The sequence below is a fragment of the Mastigoproctus giganteus genome, chromosome 12 (assembly GCF_048544385.1).
Source record: "Mastigoproctus giganteus isolate SK-2022 chromosome 12, ASM4854438v1, whole genome shotgun sequence".
NCBI lineage: Eukaryota > Metazoa > Arthropoda > Arachnida > Uropygi > Thelyphonidae > Mastigoproctus > Mastigoproctus giganteus.
In genome coordinates, this window is record NC_143586.1 from 123,257,292 (window position 1) to 123,274,865 (window position 17,574).

General features: G+C 40.7%; 1 protein-coding gene across 1 annotated transcript in view; it reads right to left on the minus strand.

The window, feature by feature from the left end:
* Nucleotides 1-8,696: 8,696 nt before the first annotated feature.
* LOC150077387 (putative fatty acyl-CoA reductase CG5065) overlaps nucleotides 8,697-17,574 on the minus strand; it is a 144,638-nt gene continuing 135,760 nt past the window's right edge. The window contains exon 13 of the mRNA XM_090386165.1: nucleotides 8,697-8,883. Coding sequence (XP_090242291.1) covers nucleotides 8,715-8,883 — 169 coding nt within the window. The 3' untranslated portion in view covers nucleotides 8,697-8,714. The remainder of the gene's footprint in view (nucleotides 8,884-17,574) is intronic.

Below are 17,574 nucleotides of genomic sequence, written 5' to 3' on the forward strand. Positions count from 1 at the left end.
TTAATTGATGATATTCTTTTAGTGAATTCTAGAGGGGGGGGGGGGCGAGGATTCCCAAAGCAAATTGCTGCTTGCACTTCTATACTTTTGTGGTCAGAACTAAATGTAATGTTGCTGGTACGTTTTTCTTGAAGTTGAAGATTAGAGTAAACAAGATCAAGTGCTTGATTACTTCTTGTAACAGGGACGTTGATATTTTTAGCTCCTAGAACTAATAAGGAGTCGGACAGCAACTCCCTTTGTAAATTATATTTGAGCAAGGGGAGATTAAAGTCGCCATTTTAATTATGTTAGATTGAGACTTATGAACAGTGGAGATCCAGGTTATTACTTCATTAATAATATCACCAGTAGGTCGAAGCGGAATATAAATATTATATATTTGAAGCAGTGAATCTTTAACTTGGACCAGAAGAGAAATTCCTTCAAAGTTGTAGGAACAGGAGATGTAGGTGTTAATAACTTTAAATGTTTGATTTTAAAATAATTGCTGACCCTCTTCGAGTAATCCTAGATATCATGTATGGATTGTAGTTGAGATTTTTCGGCAGTCCTGAAGAGGTTCCTGCATCCACGTTTCAACTAAAATTACGTCATGAGTTTCTTCAACCAAAAGTGCTATAAGCGTAGACAGTTTATTTTTTACACTTACATTCTGAAGAAAAATGCTGAGATTAACATAGGTGTTAGAAGGATGTTCGCAAGTATTAGGAGGAAGGATAAATGGACTATGATGCGAACCCGGACTGGTATTCTCTAGCTACGCAGACAGTTCAACAGATTGGGAGTTGAGTTAGACGTTAACTTCTCACTAGAAGCATCATCAATAAACAGAATTTGTAAGACGGCATCGTTTTAAGTTATATCTCATATTGTGAATACCTTCACAACGGGTTGCCACGATATTACACTAATTTACCAGCTGGGTGGTGGTACCTATCTGAGAATAAGTAACATTAGTTTTCTCCTTAGGTGAAGCGTTACTTATTCTAAGTAGTGCAATATCATGGCAACTCGTTGTGAAGGTATTCACAACATGAGATATAATTTAAAATGATGCCGCCTTACAAATATTCTGTTTATTCAGAAATTGCTGTGTATTAATGATGCTATTGCACTTAATATATACATAGTCTAAATTTGCTCGCAGCTTGAGGCTTTAGCCCTAAATGCATCTTAGTCTCTTACTAGAGTTGTTGACAGAACCTAGAACAGTTCCATAAAATGGCATGACGTGTAGACTATTCGACCAGATATCAGGATTTAGATACTTTTGAAGGTCACAATCCTTTAGGTCAATTCTGAAGGATGCGTAAGTCGGATGTTTGGTTTTTATCTTGAAAGCACTACCCGGAATTTCCAGCTCCAATAGTAGCTGATCCATCTGCTGGGAGGTAGTATTGGGATCTAGTCTGCTACCAAAAATATTATTACTTCTAAACATTGGAAGATTTCTATTTCTAATAGAAGACTGCATATTTTTTATTCCTATTATGCTGCTATTTGTTTCTTCTGCGGGGAACCTTGAAACTTGGGGAGTTTCAAGGCAAGCTATTATGAATAGGCACTTCAGGATTAGGATCAAATGGATAATTTTGACAGTGCACGTACATACTGCCAGGTTTCTGTTGATTGCTAATTGCGGTGAGTATCAAGTTGCATGCTTGTGTCAACAATACGTTGCGAGGATACACGATTCTGGCCTCGGAGAGAATGAGAGAACTAGATTTGATAGATGGCGCTGTTGTTTCTGGAACAAATTCTTCAGCATCTGGACTGAGGACTCAATCTGCAGCAACCTGATGAACCTAAGAAGGGCGAGGTATTGGAGGGCTCTCAACCATTGCCTTTAGGTCAAAAAGCATGTGGTAGAATTTGCATTGTTGATCTTCTATTCGGAAAAGATGCAGTTTAATATCATCATTCTCTCTAAATTGTTTTCTCAACATTTGTTCCAGGGTAACAAATGAGATGTCTTTGTTCGGGGATGTTGTAGGCAGGGGATACGGGTAAGAAATGTCCTCAGTTTGTGTGGTGGCATCTAAGCTTGACTTCCTTGTATGATGTGAGGGCTTCGGAGATGGTAATAAATTGACAGAAGGAGATGAAAGGTTGTTAGAGCTGCATGGGAGATTAGCATTTGTTGGGGTATTCTAACAGTTTAGCCTATGTTGACTAGGAGACTAAATTCCAACTCCCATTGTTAGCTTTTTTTTTTTTTTTTTTTTACAGGAAGGACATTTTTAATAGACTTGTGATGACTTCGAAAAATTTTTATCAGTGAACATAAATCCCAGTAAATCGTACTGCAACTTTTGCAGATAACCCAATTACGAACTGTTTTTAGACATACATTGCATGAAACTGCTTCTTTAGGTGCCATGCTGAAGATTTAAAAATGACTGAATACCAACCAAGTAAACAGAATATACAAACAAGCAGGTGGTCCATTATCGACACAGCAGGGTACCGCAACGAAGAGTTAGAATGTCTGAGTAGCTGAACTACAGGTGAGATCGACGTAGGTGTTGCTAACGGAAAAAACTGGAGGGCTACAGGACTTGTCTCAAAGCAGGGACAATGTCAAGGTCACTGTCTTATGACAAAGAAAGCACTACTTTCAAAAGTCAACCAGCGTTTCTGTATGTAGCTACGCTAAGCAAAGGCTAGCGAGAACGTTACATACTATAAACTTGTTATTTGGTTTTTAGGAGCATTAGCAACTAAGGCCGTATTGCTCCGCACTATAAACTTAAAACTCAAATAAATAGTACTTATCTTTATGAAGACTTCATAAAAACCATCCAAGCTGCCCAATACTAAGGAACATGTGAGTGCATAATTTACAAAAATTGCCATTTAAAAAGCACTTATAAATTATTATAAAACAGGAGCTAAATAACAGACAACTTCTCTCCATGGACCGTGACTCTCCATACCTGTCGTGGACTGCACCTAAAGTGTAAAGTGTGTTTAGGGTCTAACGGCACCAGGGGTTTCCCCCATCTCCGTGTAGTCTACATTGTCGTGTGTCACAGAACACTGTAAAGGCCAGAGATTTAAAAGTGTATGGATATTGTTGGATGTAGTGTCGTGTACCGTTGTTCATCTGGCTATTTAGCCGCTGGACCCCTACTGAGGCCCAACGTTGCTCACACTTAGCCCTGTGGAGGCAAGCCAGGTACACCAGTATTTTTAAATAAGTACTCTGGCAGGTCCTGCCACCTAATTTCCTGGGATTTCAGTGGCTAGGACCCAAAAAAAAGGGAAAAAAATGGGGGGTGCACTAGAGTTTGGGTCAGGCCAAAGGAGTTTTAAGTTATACAGTGTTGGAATTAAGAATTTTGGGTGTAGGGCTAGGATAATTTTGACATGGGATGAACGCTAGTTGGAAAGCTAGAGGGGGAGGGGAGACTAAAGGCTGGGGGGTGAGATACAGAAGTATAGGGTCGATAGAGTAGATGACCCCAAAATCAGTGAGGCAGGCCCATGCCACATCAGAAGGAAAGAGGGGCAGCGGGGAGGAGACAAGGGAACCTTCACCTTCTCCCCGCCAGGAGAGGGGAAAAACAGGGCCATGCAAGGGAGCACGGGTTCAGGATCGCCACGTGGCATTGGCAGCAATGCTGCGTGAAGTCATAGTTGGCAGAGTCCAGTGCAAGAAGGTAAAATTCGAGTAGTGCAATCCTGGGACAGACAGGTCCCATCCAGGTGGTGAAGTCATTTCAGTAGTGAGCTGCACGAAGATATTTGGTACAGTCAATCCGAGAGGATCAAATCCGAGTAGTGTCAATCCTGGGACAAAGTCCCGTCCATATAGTGGCGTCATTTCAGTGGTGGGTTAACTTGGTGGGAGGCAAAGCCGGAGCAGCAATCATGGTAGATGGAGGTGATGCATTGTAAAGGCACAATTTTTGTGCAGGTTGAAAGTATTCAGGGGGATTGCAGTATGCTGAAGCAAGTAGTGGTCTTGACACATGGCTGATTAGGCCGTTTCATTGTCTGGTTGGGTCTGATTCTGTGGTTGTGTTTTCCGCCTCGTGAAGAGGCCCTGAGAAAAGTTCGAAAAGGCTGTGTAGGTATGGTGGTCTTCCAGGAAATGTTGCTCCTGATCTCTCGGGATGAAATGAATTTGTGTGATGAGAGAAGATCTGAGGTCATCATATAGTAGGCAGTCATGCATCAAGTGGTCCGAGGTTTCCTGGGCACCACAGATGCAAAGGGGTTTGTAGGAAAGTCCAAGAAGGTTCAGTTTGCTGCGAAAGGCACCATGCCCTGTTAGGAGGTACGTGGTTAGAAGGCCTGAGGAGAACCAGGATGGTGATTTGGGATATATTTTGCATATGTCCGGTATAAATTTGCGGGTGATGGCCCCTTTGGTGGATTCAGACCATCTAGCTTGCCAGGTCTGTTGTATGTTAGGAGTCTGCTCTTTTCACTGGAAAAAGTATTAGCAGGATCCGTGGTAAAATCAATAAAGGTGGTAGACTTTCCTCTGCTGAGCTGATACAGCATCCCCACATGGGCCACCTCAAGGTCTAGGGGCAGTACACCGGCGAGGACCTGTAGAGCGTGCGTGCTGGAGGTACAACATGCTCTGGTTATCGTAAGGAGAATTGGCCGTTGAATGATGTTCAGCTTTCTTCGTCCTACCACAGTGGAGGCTTTGGGGAACAATATGCCAGAACCGTAGGTGATAGCTGGTATGAATATGGCTTTATACAGTAAGGCTAGAGTGCGTTTTTTGAGCCCCCAATCTCGGCGGGTCACCCTGGCAACCAGTGCAATGTAATTTCTTATTTTCTTCTGTAGATAGTTTCATCTGGCTTTCAACAATGGGAGAAATGTTAGTTTGCTGTCGATGATAATGCCAACGAGTTTCAGCTGAGTAACAAGCTTGATGGTTGTGCCCTGTATCTTGATTTGAGGCGGCCTCCGCGGATCAAGATAGCCCTTCAGGAGAATGGATTGGGTTTTTGTGGATGAGATGCTCAGATTGTTTTTCCGGACCCACTCTTGCAGGGTGGTAAGAGCTCTGTTGGCAGATACTTCAAGTTGAGCCCTGGAATCCCCTGCCAGGATCAGGGAGAGATCATCAGCATATGCCAAGGTCTGGACATCGCCGAAGTCAGTACTGAGAAGCTCGTCGAGTACAGAGTTCCAGAAAAGTGGGCCCAGGACAGAGCCCTGAGGGCAACCTCGGTGGACACGACGTTCCACACTGGAGAAGGGAGCCTGAACTACAATGCTCCTGTGACTGAGATAGCTGGCAATGCAGTTGTAGAGATTTCCTGGGAGCTCAGCGCGTCTCAGCCGTCCGAGGACGCTAGGCCACCATAGGGTGTCGAACGCCCCAGCAAAGTCGATCGAAATGACGAACAGGTACTTCTGGGTGCAGTTCCTGGCAGCATTTGTAATGGTCTCCAGCGCATCGACCGTAGACATGCCCGGTTTGAATCCAAATTGATTTCGTGCTGGTAGCTGTGCAGTATTGTAGTGGTTTTCCAGTCTCTGTCTAAGGAGCTGCTCAAAGACCTTACTCAGCACAGAAAGGAGAGCAATAGGTCTGTACGAGTTAGGGCGATCGTGCAGTTTGGTTGGATTTTTGAGTATGAGCCGAATGGACGCAGTTTTCCAATCAGTTGGGAACCATCCCTTTAGCAGGCAATGGTTGAAGAGGTTTAGCAGGGTTTCTGGAGGGTTTTTCTGTAAACAGTACCTCAAAGTTGCTATGAGATAGCAACTTGTTACTTGGAGACACCTCGAACAGAGTAAACCCGCAAACAGTTACCAACGAATTCCGTGAAACGTCCCATGAGATGAACAAATTCTTGTTTCAAAAACGTCAGTAACAGTGTATATTTATATAAAAATGTGAAATAAATTTCAAATATTGGTTATGACTTCATGTTCTTCTAACACTGAGTACGTGCTTTTGTAATTCAAGCTTAGGGTTTTGTACTTGGCGCATAATTAGATCTTTATTTTAGACGATCTGTGAGATAACTGAGACCTCTATTATATCACATGGTAGATTTGAGTAATTTATTATTGAAATGCTAAAATTTGAGCGACGGGAAACTGAAGTCTCGAAACATAGCCAGAATTGTTTAAGTGTTTGGCATTGAAGTGTGTCAGTCGTTCAAATTGTAGCATTTCAATAATGAATTACATTACTTCAATATATGACGTGATAGTAGTGTAGTCTCAGTTGATGATGAACGATTCACATAGATCCCTTCTTCCCATTCATTTAGATGATTTATTCCAGCGTTTTCAGTCTTTATGGCTATGTCTGCCTAAAGGCGAATCATACTTGGGGGGGTAAATGATAGTCTAAAGGGAGAACGCAGAAAAACAAAAAAATAAAATACTCATGTAACTCTTAATGTTGTTTTTATGTTAAGCTCGAAGACAACCAAGGCCACAAGGTGTCATATGTACATTGTTTACCTACTGAACAAAAAACCAGTTTGAGATCTCGCCAGCGACAACCAGCCGAGCCACGGTAAGTTTCGCTACAAGGATTCGCTATAAGTTTCGCTACAAGCCAAGTGGGGGGAAATGATCATAACCACTGTGCTTGCCACAAGGACAAGTCGAATGGGATATCTAAATAACTATTATTCAACACATTGAGACCATATCTGTGCATAATAAATCGTGTAAACTCTGCTGTGTAGCATCTCTCGTTATTGTAATAAGCCATCATGGTTCTTAATTGTAACTCACCTGCTGATTTTTCTAACAAAATACCGACTTAAACAACAACGATCAATATCATGCATTTCTTAATGCTATTATTTTTTTCTTACATCTATTTTAACGAAGTACAATCATAGTTAATGTACTGTGAAACCTTGACCTCCTTCATAGCATCAGCGAAGAGGGGTACCTTTATATACTGTTTTTATCCGTGCTTAATGCATTCAGGATGATCATTAGAGAACAATTTTGTCATTTAGATTATCATTCAGCAAAATATTTCCTTGTTATCTGTATCACTCGATAAGGAAGTCTCACTTTATAGAATTTTCAGGGCTATTTAGAATTTTTTTTTTTTTTTCCAGGATAAGAGGAAATGCACGCACAATTCTTCGAATTGTCATCGGGCTAGGACTATCTTATTTTCCCTTTTATGGAAGAAAATTCTTAATGAGATTAAGACATTTCAGCATTACCTGGTCACATTATTAGGGCCTATGTAGGACTATTGAGGGCCCCCTTGCCGGGTGGTCAGGAGCGGGAGTGCAGTAGCACACGCTCTTTGAATAGCCGGGGTTCAAGGTCCATCTGCCAACCCGCACTGGACAAGCGTGGCAGATTATGGTCCATTTCCCTCAACATGAATTGATGAGACTTCCATCCTGCAGTGGATTGATAATGGCTGAAGTTTACGAGTTAATAGCGTGTTGGAATCGCCTTTCGCCCAAATCGCTACTCCGCCATAACTTGACATGGAGTCAAAATGTTGACGAGTGACACGATATTGAACCATTCATGTAACAAAATTCCTCAATTGCTGTAGCGAGGTCGTGCTGACGTACACGCTTTACCAGTTTGTATTGATGTTCAAATACAATTTAGATCTGAGGATTGAGCTGGGAAAAAAAAAAAAAAGATTAAAACTCTTGTTTCTCAGAACTGTTCTTTCGCCCATTTCGGCAGGGTGGATGGGTGCACTGCCATCTGAATAATTCGGCAACACTGCCATATTTATTCAGATACCTACCTGATACAATTATATTTATATGCTCCAGCTTTCACATTTTCTTTCAGTGTTTTCAGAGGAGTGTTCACGAAAGAGTATACCACAAAAACATTCCAACATTAACACTTGCTCCAGCATCCTGAACTCTCGATGGTTTCCAGTACCTCGTGCGATTTCCTCCATACGGACTCTTCCGTCTCTGCTGGAAACTAAACTTTTCCTCCAGCGTCACTCTTGCTGTGCGTTTTCCGTTTGGTGTCCAAGATCAGTAGCTTTGGTGAAGGTCTACTCCCGTAATGCATTCTTCGTATGGTTCCTCGCAGATACTGGTAACGCTTGTGCTTTTCCCTCATTAAACGCGGAAGTTTATTCTGTCGTTTGGCGATGACACTTGATAATCCGTTTCAGAAGTCGAATGCCAGGCTCAGTCAACTTACATTAGACTGCAGTTTCGCCTTGGCCAACACTTGAAAAGCTCGTCCATCCTTTCTGCTGCAGCACCTACTAAATGCGCACTAACATTTATACATACCTCTGTGGAAAGATCTGGGAATTTCGACTGTTCCCTACTGCCCGTGAACTGCTGTGGAGTTCAATCGAGGAATTTTGTAGCGCTGTCCTATATACCATGTGATGATCGCTTCAGTTTGTTTCTTCATACAGTCCCTCAATGGTCTTAAGAAAGTAGCCAGGCAGTGTATATTCATTTTAGTTCTTACAAATCAGGTATCATATATTAAACTGTACTTAGTAGCACAGCTTTAATTCAGCTGTGATAAGTATGGTTACAAAATATGTATTTACTGTAAGAAGGCAGGTAAAGTTTGGACAGCTTTCTCTTAAATTTCTGTATGGAATATTACCGTAAAAATTATTTGCAATTGCTGATATTTATTTTTTTTTATTTGATCAAACGGAAGAACATCTAAAAGCTCAAAATCACTGAATATTAAAATTAAAAAAAAAAAAAACTTAAGCTCTCCTGCATCGTTTCAGATCTATTTTAGGTATAGCTCTCGAAGATTGCACTGTGCGCCACAATACTCTCGAATTGCAAAGCTGCCGACGATAACGCAAGATTCAGTTTGGAGAAAGAAATAATTTTACAAGCAAAGAACTTCCAAACAGCAAACAACATCAGAACATCAAGAAACTTTGAAATCATGAATCTCCTGTAACGATAAAAATAGTTTATTACTACTCTGTTCCTTCTAAAAATGCGTGATGCTCTTAAGTTTAATTTCAAACATTTCAGAATATACAAATGAACATAATTATTAAATAACTTAATTTACAGTTAACACTTAAGTCAAATATTTATTTTAACGGTTCTCCAGCCGAAGATCATAATATAAACTGTTTGGTCTTAGGGATGAAAAATTAATGTCTCCAGGGCAGAACCATGCTACTCTCGTCCGAGACAGACTTAATTCGGCTAGCCACAGAGTAATTAAACTATAGGTACTAGCAAACAATTTTAAACTTTTTTTTTTCGATAACGTGAACGAATTTCAGCACAAGTGAATTTGATTAATCGCTTGTGCTGAAAACGACAGAATGTCCGTAGCACATCACGTTTTTTTCATGTTATGGCTTCGTTCTCCTTTTTTCCAAAATTTGAGAATTTTTACTTAATGTACTTAACTAGTTTTCTTGTAAAATAATTGCTTGAAATAGAAATGGCCCCAGTAAACATTCCAAATGGATAAAAAAATAACATATTTAAACTTTATAAACATCTATTTGGATTTAAGTAAGTAATAAACCCACAAAAATGGAGGCAAAAATAGGAAATCTTACTACTTAGTTAATTCTTCCTTTTATGAGCAGAATGGTCCTCTTTTCAGAAACCCGTAATAGTCACCCATCATTGCTGGATCCCATCGTCCTTGATACCTCTGCTCCATAGTTTGGATATCTTGATGGAATCTATCCCCTGCTCGTCACTAACACATCCTAAATTGTTCAGAAAGAAGTCCAGGCGCGAACGTAGGAAGTATCTTCAGCGACTTTTTTCGGCATTCTAACTTTTGATAGTTATGCAACAGTTCTTCTATCAACTATAGTTCTATTTTTATTTCCTAAAAACCCGCTAACAACAGTTCTGAACGATTTCCACGCAATTAATTCAGTGGCATTAAGTATAGTTTCAAAGATAATCCTTTAAAATCCGTCTAATTTGTGCCCACGAATATACCCTCCAACTTTGCATCACTAATTTTTGGAAAGGGACTTTTTAAATACTGGAAACCTTCACTCTTTTTGTCAAGAGCTTTCACAATTTTTCATGAGACCTGACCCAACTTAATGTGCAAAGGCGGAAGAAGCACCATTTCAGTTTTCACTAAAGGCATGCATTTGATGTTAAGTTTCCAGGAACGTAGTGTAGGCGTTCTCTTTTTCTCTGGCTGAAGCCTATTGCTAAAAATTTAGTTAGCTAAAGCCAATATTTCCTACTTTAATTTAGGGCCTCTGACTGCTAATGGAAGTTTCAAATCCGGTTAGAAAACTAAGTAGGGTAATAACTCATTCCAGACACTAGTAATGGTTAAGGAATTTTTAATAAAACATTCATTACACAATTTATACTAATGGGGCTTCACAATATCAAATTCAATGAAGTACTATTTCTATACATGCTAATCATACTAAAATTATGCAAGCTACTAAACAATACTAAAACTAAAATTATTCATAGTAAATCCAAGCTATTATTCTTCACACAACAAAATCTATTCATTTATGGTCTAGGGACCGCCCTTACAATCACCATAAAGTACCTTTCTTCCTAGAGTTCAGACTCATTCCATTTTTAATTACTATTTTGTACAAAGTCAAGGGTTTTTTTAAGAACACTGCTTGTCTCTTAAGGGGTTCTTTTTAGGAAATTATTATTCATCAAGACAATAGTTAGAGGAAATTCTACTTACAGTTCCATTCTTTGTTTGCCAGGACGGACCAGTCTGCTAAGCGTGGTATTTCTTCCATTTTGAGCCTTCTTGAGCCTCTTTTGCTTTTCCCCTTCTCATCTCTCGATCTCCAACCCTTTCTTATTCCTGAAGCTTCCAACGTGGCTCATAACTTTATGAAAAGTTTTTGGGACCCGATGTTCACCCACATTTCGAAAGTTGATCCCGTCTTCCCCTCTAACTTAACTTCAATCCACGTTGTTAGCTAAGATCACGGCTCTAAAATTCTCCACGGCTGCTCCTACACTTTGCCATATCCCATTAGACTTCCACAGCACCCTAAAAACACCACTCCAAATTCACCTATAACTGCGCCTTTTTTCCGCCTCTACGTCCCTTATATCTCGAAAATGTTCTCCCATTTCCCCTCCCCTTTTTCAATCCTCTAATCCGATCTGCCCATCTTACTAACCTTAAATTTTTCTTCCTAGAACAGAAGCAACAATAGAAGTACGTGTTTGCCCCTTTTTATTTTCCTTATCCATTTGATCCTTTCAGAGAGAGAGAGAGAGAGAGAGAGAGAGAGAGAGAGAGAGAAATTTCTCCCTTTCGCATTTTTATTGAAGTAGGTTCCATGTATAGCTTCACACCATGCTTCCATAGTAAGTGATAGCTTACAGTAGTCTTCCCTGATGGGTCATTCCTTCACAATATGATGTTCTACTGTTCGACTATCCCATAAACACAAGAAAGAACAATACTTAGTAAAACCACCCTGTAGTCCAAGCAACACAGCGATTACTTTTAAATCACCACAGATTTTCCAACAATAGCAATGAAATGCTATTATAGGTTTCTTTCAGAGCGACTGATTGAAAGCAGTTTTGCTCCACATTGTGGAGCAAAACTGCTTTTAAACTGAGTTTAGAAGAATCGATGAATAATATCCATTCTTCAGGATTGGAGAATTCCACTCATTTTTTGTCAACCTAGATCCTAATAGCTCAGCCTGTTGCTTTTAAAAAATTTAAATCCCTAACTAAATCATTAAGTTCACTTTGCTCAATTAAGTGTGGGGTTTGTCATTTTCAGGAATGGACACTAGGATCGGCAGACGTTGAAGGGACAGGTATGGGCTCTAGCGACTCTTGCTCTTCTTCCAGAAGAGTGATTTCTTCACAACTAGGTGGAGGAATAGGGAGTTCCGGTGTGTGTGGCACTAGTCTTATTGCTGATGGAAGGTTGAGGGTATAGTGTGTTCGTGTCTAACGGCACCAGGGGTTTCTCCAATCTTCGCGTTGCTTTCATTGTGGGTGTAACAGTTCACTATAAAGGCCAGAGATTTAAAAGTGTATGGATATTGTTTATGAGTGTAGTGTTGTGTATCGTTATTCTTCTGGCCATTTATCCGCTAGACCCCTGCTGGGGCCCAACGTTGTCCACATTATGCCTCGTGGAGGCAGACCAGGTAAATTAAAAAAAAAATATATATATAAAATTTTCGCTCAGTGGGGGTTAAGAAAATTGAGTAGAAAGGCCAAATGAATTGTGTGAACGCAATTAAATTGTCATTATTAAATTTTAAGTTATGTGGGTATACACTTGCGTATTAGGTAGAGAGTGGTGGAAGACAGAAGGCTGGGGGAAAAGACAGAAATATGGGGACGACAGAGAAGGCGACCCCAGATAATCAGTGGGGTAGGCCCATGAGCCACCAGGCGAAGAGAGAGGAGTGGCAAGGAGTTGAGGGGACGGAAAATATCGTCTCCTCCCCCTGCCGGGGGAGAGGAGAAAAGATAGGATCATGCAAGGGAGCACGGTTTGAGAGGGCCAGCAGCAAGCTGCAGTTAGTCTTCAGTGGTATTGGTGTTCCCATTTGGGAATCACTCATGGGACAAGGTCCCGTCCAGTTTAGTCAAGTCAGTTCTTGTCCTTTATTAAGTAGGTTCAGTTGTTATTCCTGGTTGTCATGTATAGGGTTCAATTGTGCTCCATTGCAGCGAGCACTCGTCTTCTTGCGAAGTGCTCTTGGGCGTAGCAGGAGAAAGCCAGGTACTCTTGTTTTGTATCCAGTATGTTGTGCTCCCATCCTCTAGGACAATATAGAATCTTTGTTATTAGGATGTTGCAGAGGTCGTCATAAAGTTGGCAATCATACATTAGATGTTGCCAGCTCTCCAGGCCGCCACAAACACAGGCAGAGTCCTCTTCAATTCCCAAAAGGAAAAGTTTGGCATTGATGGCGCCATGTCCGGTGAGAAGGTATGCTGCATGGAGTCCAGGTGAGAACCACGTTGGGAACTTAGGGTAGACCCTGCCGACGTCAGGTATAAACTTTCTGGTTATCTCCCCTATATGCGAGTTTGTCCAGGTGAGTGTAGAGCCTCTTTTCAGCGGTGCAGTTATTTGCTGGGTCAGTTGTATGTCCGAGACAAGTCCTTGATGTGCCCTTTGCCAGGTGGTAAAGTAATCCTTGATCCACAATCTCCAGGTCAAGGGGGAGAACTCCAGTCAGGACCTGTAAAGCGTGGGTGCTTACCGTGCTGCAGGCACGAGAAGTAAATAGTAGAATCGATCTTTGGGTTGAGTCGATGATACGTCGGTTGACTGCGGTAGTAGCCTTGTGATACCATACGCCAGAAGCATATGTGATGATAGGTATGAATATGGCTTTGTAGAAGATATGTAGCGTAAGCTGGCCAAGGACCCTGTCCCTTCGAGCCACCCTAGCAATAAGGGCAGCATATTTCCTAATCTTGGTTCGGATCAGTAGCGTAGCTACCCTTTTTCGGGCCCGGAGGCAAAGAAAGTGTTCAGGCCTCTACTTAATGAAAATTGCAAAGACAGGAGACAGCCAAAAACGCCGGGACTCTATGAAGTGCCCGGGCCCGGAGGCAATTGCTTTGCCTGCCTACATGGTAGCTATGCCACTGGTTCGGATGTTTTGTAGGTAGTCGAAGGTTGGGGTATTTTATTTTAACTATTTTTCCTTGAAACCCCCTTAATATTTGTGAGGCAGAAATAAATCTTCGAGGTGACTTGTTGGTTCTCGCCAGATAATCGGAACAGCAAAAGGCATTTTAGAATTGTTCCCCTTCATACATTGTCAGATTTACATAGCACGTTATACAGCACATGTGCGGTGCCCACCTTTTATCCTGATCACCCACGTGTAACCAAAATAAAAATAAGCCTGTTCACCTTGTCAGTGATTTATCGACGTTGGATTTCACTATAAATTGTCCACAAACATAGCAAAAACTGTTTGGCGAATTAACGCACGCACGGCGTTTTCGTTCAATTTAACAAGACCAAAACGGAACTTTAAAACACCACAACCTACCACTAGACGACCGGGAAAGGTACAGAGTGCGGTGTTGGACGAGTTCGTTGATTTTGAAGCTATTTTTCCTTTTTTTTTTTAGAAAAACTTTTTGCATTTCCCTAAAAAAAAATGTGACTTGATGGAAACATTTTACTGTCATATTCGTAATCAGCACATACAAATTAACAAAACGCTTACTTTCACCTAGTTTAGCAAAACCTTGTTGACCAGTGTAGTTTGACATATTTATTCTTCTCGTTTTTCACAGCATTTCACCACTGACAGGAGGAACAGACGGAGCTCTAAATGATTGACGGTATTATAGCAGTAGTATAGAATTCATTCATCGAGAGAGAACTAATAACTGAAGTATACTAGTTGTCAACAAAGCCTGGATGTTCGGTAACTAATTGTTGTTGTTGTTGTTGTTGTTTGGGGTTTAATGGCGCAAAAGCAACTTCGGCTATATTGCGCCTGGTAACTAATTGTTACTACTACTAGGTACATGACGCAGCAACCAGTGCTGTACCACCACTTTGCATTTTGGAGGCCAGAAGTGGTGAAACCAATATTTAGTCCCCATACGGGGGGGGGTCTCCATATCATAACACAATACTATGATATAATACTAAAATATCACTAATAATAACACTAGGTGGTAGATTACTGTCATCGCCCTCGTGAATAGCACAGTTGGTAGAAACAACGTCCTCCCCTCAACGAGGGAAAAAAAATCCGAGTTCCAGTTCTCCGGCGAGGGTAGCATGGTCCCCCCCCCCCTCGGAAACTGGTTTTTCGTCCACCAAACAGAAAAGCGTCCACAGAACACACAATATATATACGGAGCAATATGACCTTAGTCGCTGATGCTTCTAAAATACTAGAACTACATGATTTATCATGTAGTTGTAGTATTACTACAACTACATGATTAATACTACAATACTACAACCCTAATACTACAACTACATGATTTATCAACCGGTGCAATACCACACTTTGCTCATTGGAGGCTTGAAGTGGCGAAACCCATGTTTAGTCTCCAGAGCAAAGATTCTGTCATCCTCCCCCTCATCTCATGCTCAATATTAAGTACTACAGATTTTGATACCTTTCGTGTTTGGGGTTTCACAAAAAAAATTATTAATTTGTAATAATTATCTTTAAGTCTTCGTTGTGAATGATTTAGGCTTTCCTCCTTTGCATTCTTCCTGAAAGTTCATTCATTCTCATTTTGTGCTGTTAACTCTCCTCCGCTGGCGAAGTTGTGATGGACAATGCATACTTTGCATTACTGTATAACAAATTTTTAAATGCCATTTCTTATTTTCCTCATTTCTTATCTTCAAGTGCACTTTTCATTTGTTATTTTGCCTGCCTCCTTCACCTTTTTCATACTTCGAATTAGAACATGTATTTTCCAGGTAGTACCTTGAAGTAATAGGAAGTTTATATATGTAGGATACTATGTATATAAAGTGCTTAGCATCATAATACACAGCCATTTCTGAATAAACAGAAAATTTTTAAGGTGGCATCGTTTTAGGTTATATCTCATATTGTGAATACCTTCACAACGAGTTGCCATGATATTGCACTACTTCGAATAAGTAACGCTTCACCTAAGGAGAAGACTAGTGTTACTTATTCTCAGATAGGTACCACCACCCAGACAGCACTGTTTCAGGGCTATTTGGCCCTTCGTCAGTGAGTGGGTAGGTACCCAAGTGATGCAATGATGGCGCGTTACTTATTCGAAGTAGTGCAATATCATGGCAACTCGTTGTGAAGGTATTCACAATATGAGATATAACCTAAAACGATGCCACCTTAAAAATTTTCTGTTTATTCAGAAATGGCTGTGTATTATGATGCTAAGCACTTTATATACATAGTCTAAATTTGTTCGCAGCTTGAGGCTCTAGCCCTAAATGCGCCTTAGTCTAAATACATCATACACCATCAGGCATCTCTCATATTGTGGAGTTATACTTCATAACTGTTTTTGCCATCATTGCATCACTTGGGTACCTACCCACTCACTGACGAAGGGCCAAATAGCCCTGAAACAGTGCTGCTAGAGGGAGCTTGATGATGTCCGGAGTTTCCGAGAATAGGTAACAACAGCCTTCTCCACTGGGGAAGCGTTGCCTATTCGAGGAGTTTGAGTTTTTGAGTGGTGTGAGTTGAAGGAGTTACTGTCCCTTTCATTCTTCTACACTGTTTCTTTTCCTCTTCCACTCCTACTATAACTTTCCCTCTACCTTTTTTGCTTTTCTAAGTCTAATAGGGACAAGTGGATATTCGAGTAGATATTCACATACATACATCAAATAGCCCTGAAACAGTGCTGTCTGGGTGGTGGTACCTATCTGAGAATAAGTAACACTAGTCTTCTCCTTAGGTGAAGCGTTACTTATTCGAAGTAGTGCAATATCATGGCAACTCGTTGTGAAGGTATTCACAATATGAGATATAACCTAAAACGATGCCACCTTAAAAATTTTCTGTTTATTCAGAAATGGCTGTGTATTATGATGCTAAGCACTTTATATACATAGTCTAAATTTGTTCGCAGCTTGAGGCTCTAGCCCTAAATGCGCCTTAGTCTATATGTAGGATACGTACCAAAGGCAAAGACAGACTTCCTTTTCTGATTAAATCAAGAAAAACTGGATTTAACGTGTTTTACTTGATCGATATCTCCATCGGCATTTTTTACAAAAAAAAGATTTGCGGTCTTCCTTTCACTAGATAGTGTAGTTAATCGCTTTGCTATGACGCTTAAGTACGATATTTATCGACTCAGATGCCAGAAGTGCAGAATTCTAATCAATTAGAGAACCCGCCATTTCAGTGTATCGCTTTGAAAACCTTCAGCCCTCACAAAAAAAAAGCTCTTTCATTGGTCAGAAGTAGTGAAACTCATTTGGAAGTTCAAATTGTAAAGAGGAAGAGACTGTTTTCCAGCCAAAAGTTAATTTCACGGTATGCAGTGTGATAATTTAAGTTTCCCTGGCTCTCTTTATGCGAAAATTCCGGGTTACGTAACCAGAAATCGATTCCTCAGAAGTCTTCTTGAATTTTTTTGGGTGGCAGAATTCTGAGACACCACTATCCTGAATGTGTTGACTCAGGATTGAAGTTTTGGAAACATGTCAAATCTATTCATTGCAGACCCCCGATTCAGACCGATACAAATACATATTCGGTGCTCGTTACGCAGCACCGAATATTGATGGTGGATATCTTTGGTGCTCAGTATATATATACTCAATTTCTTCGAATAGCAAATGGTCTTGAGTATTTATTAAACTTAACACTTAAATTTAATAAATACAAAATGTAAAAATCACGTTGCGTAACGCGCATGATTTCCAGACCACTTCAATGCCCTCGTGGGTATCACAGTTATAAACTCTCAACCTCCACACACCGGATGAAAAAGACTAGTTAGAGTCCCGTCGATGACGAAGAATTTTTATGGGCCTTTTTCACAAGGTGGCCGAGTTGGTCGGTCTCAGGCGAAGTTTACATGGTTTTTCTCCCGGAAACTGGAGTGTGTCGTCCAGTAAATAGAAAATCTACCACAGAACATACGCAATTTACAGACGATGTACACTGGGCAA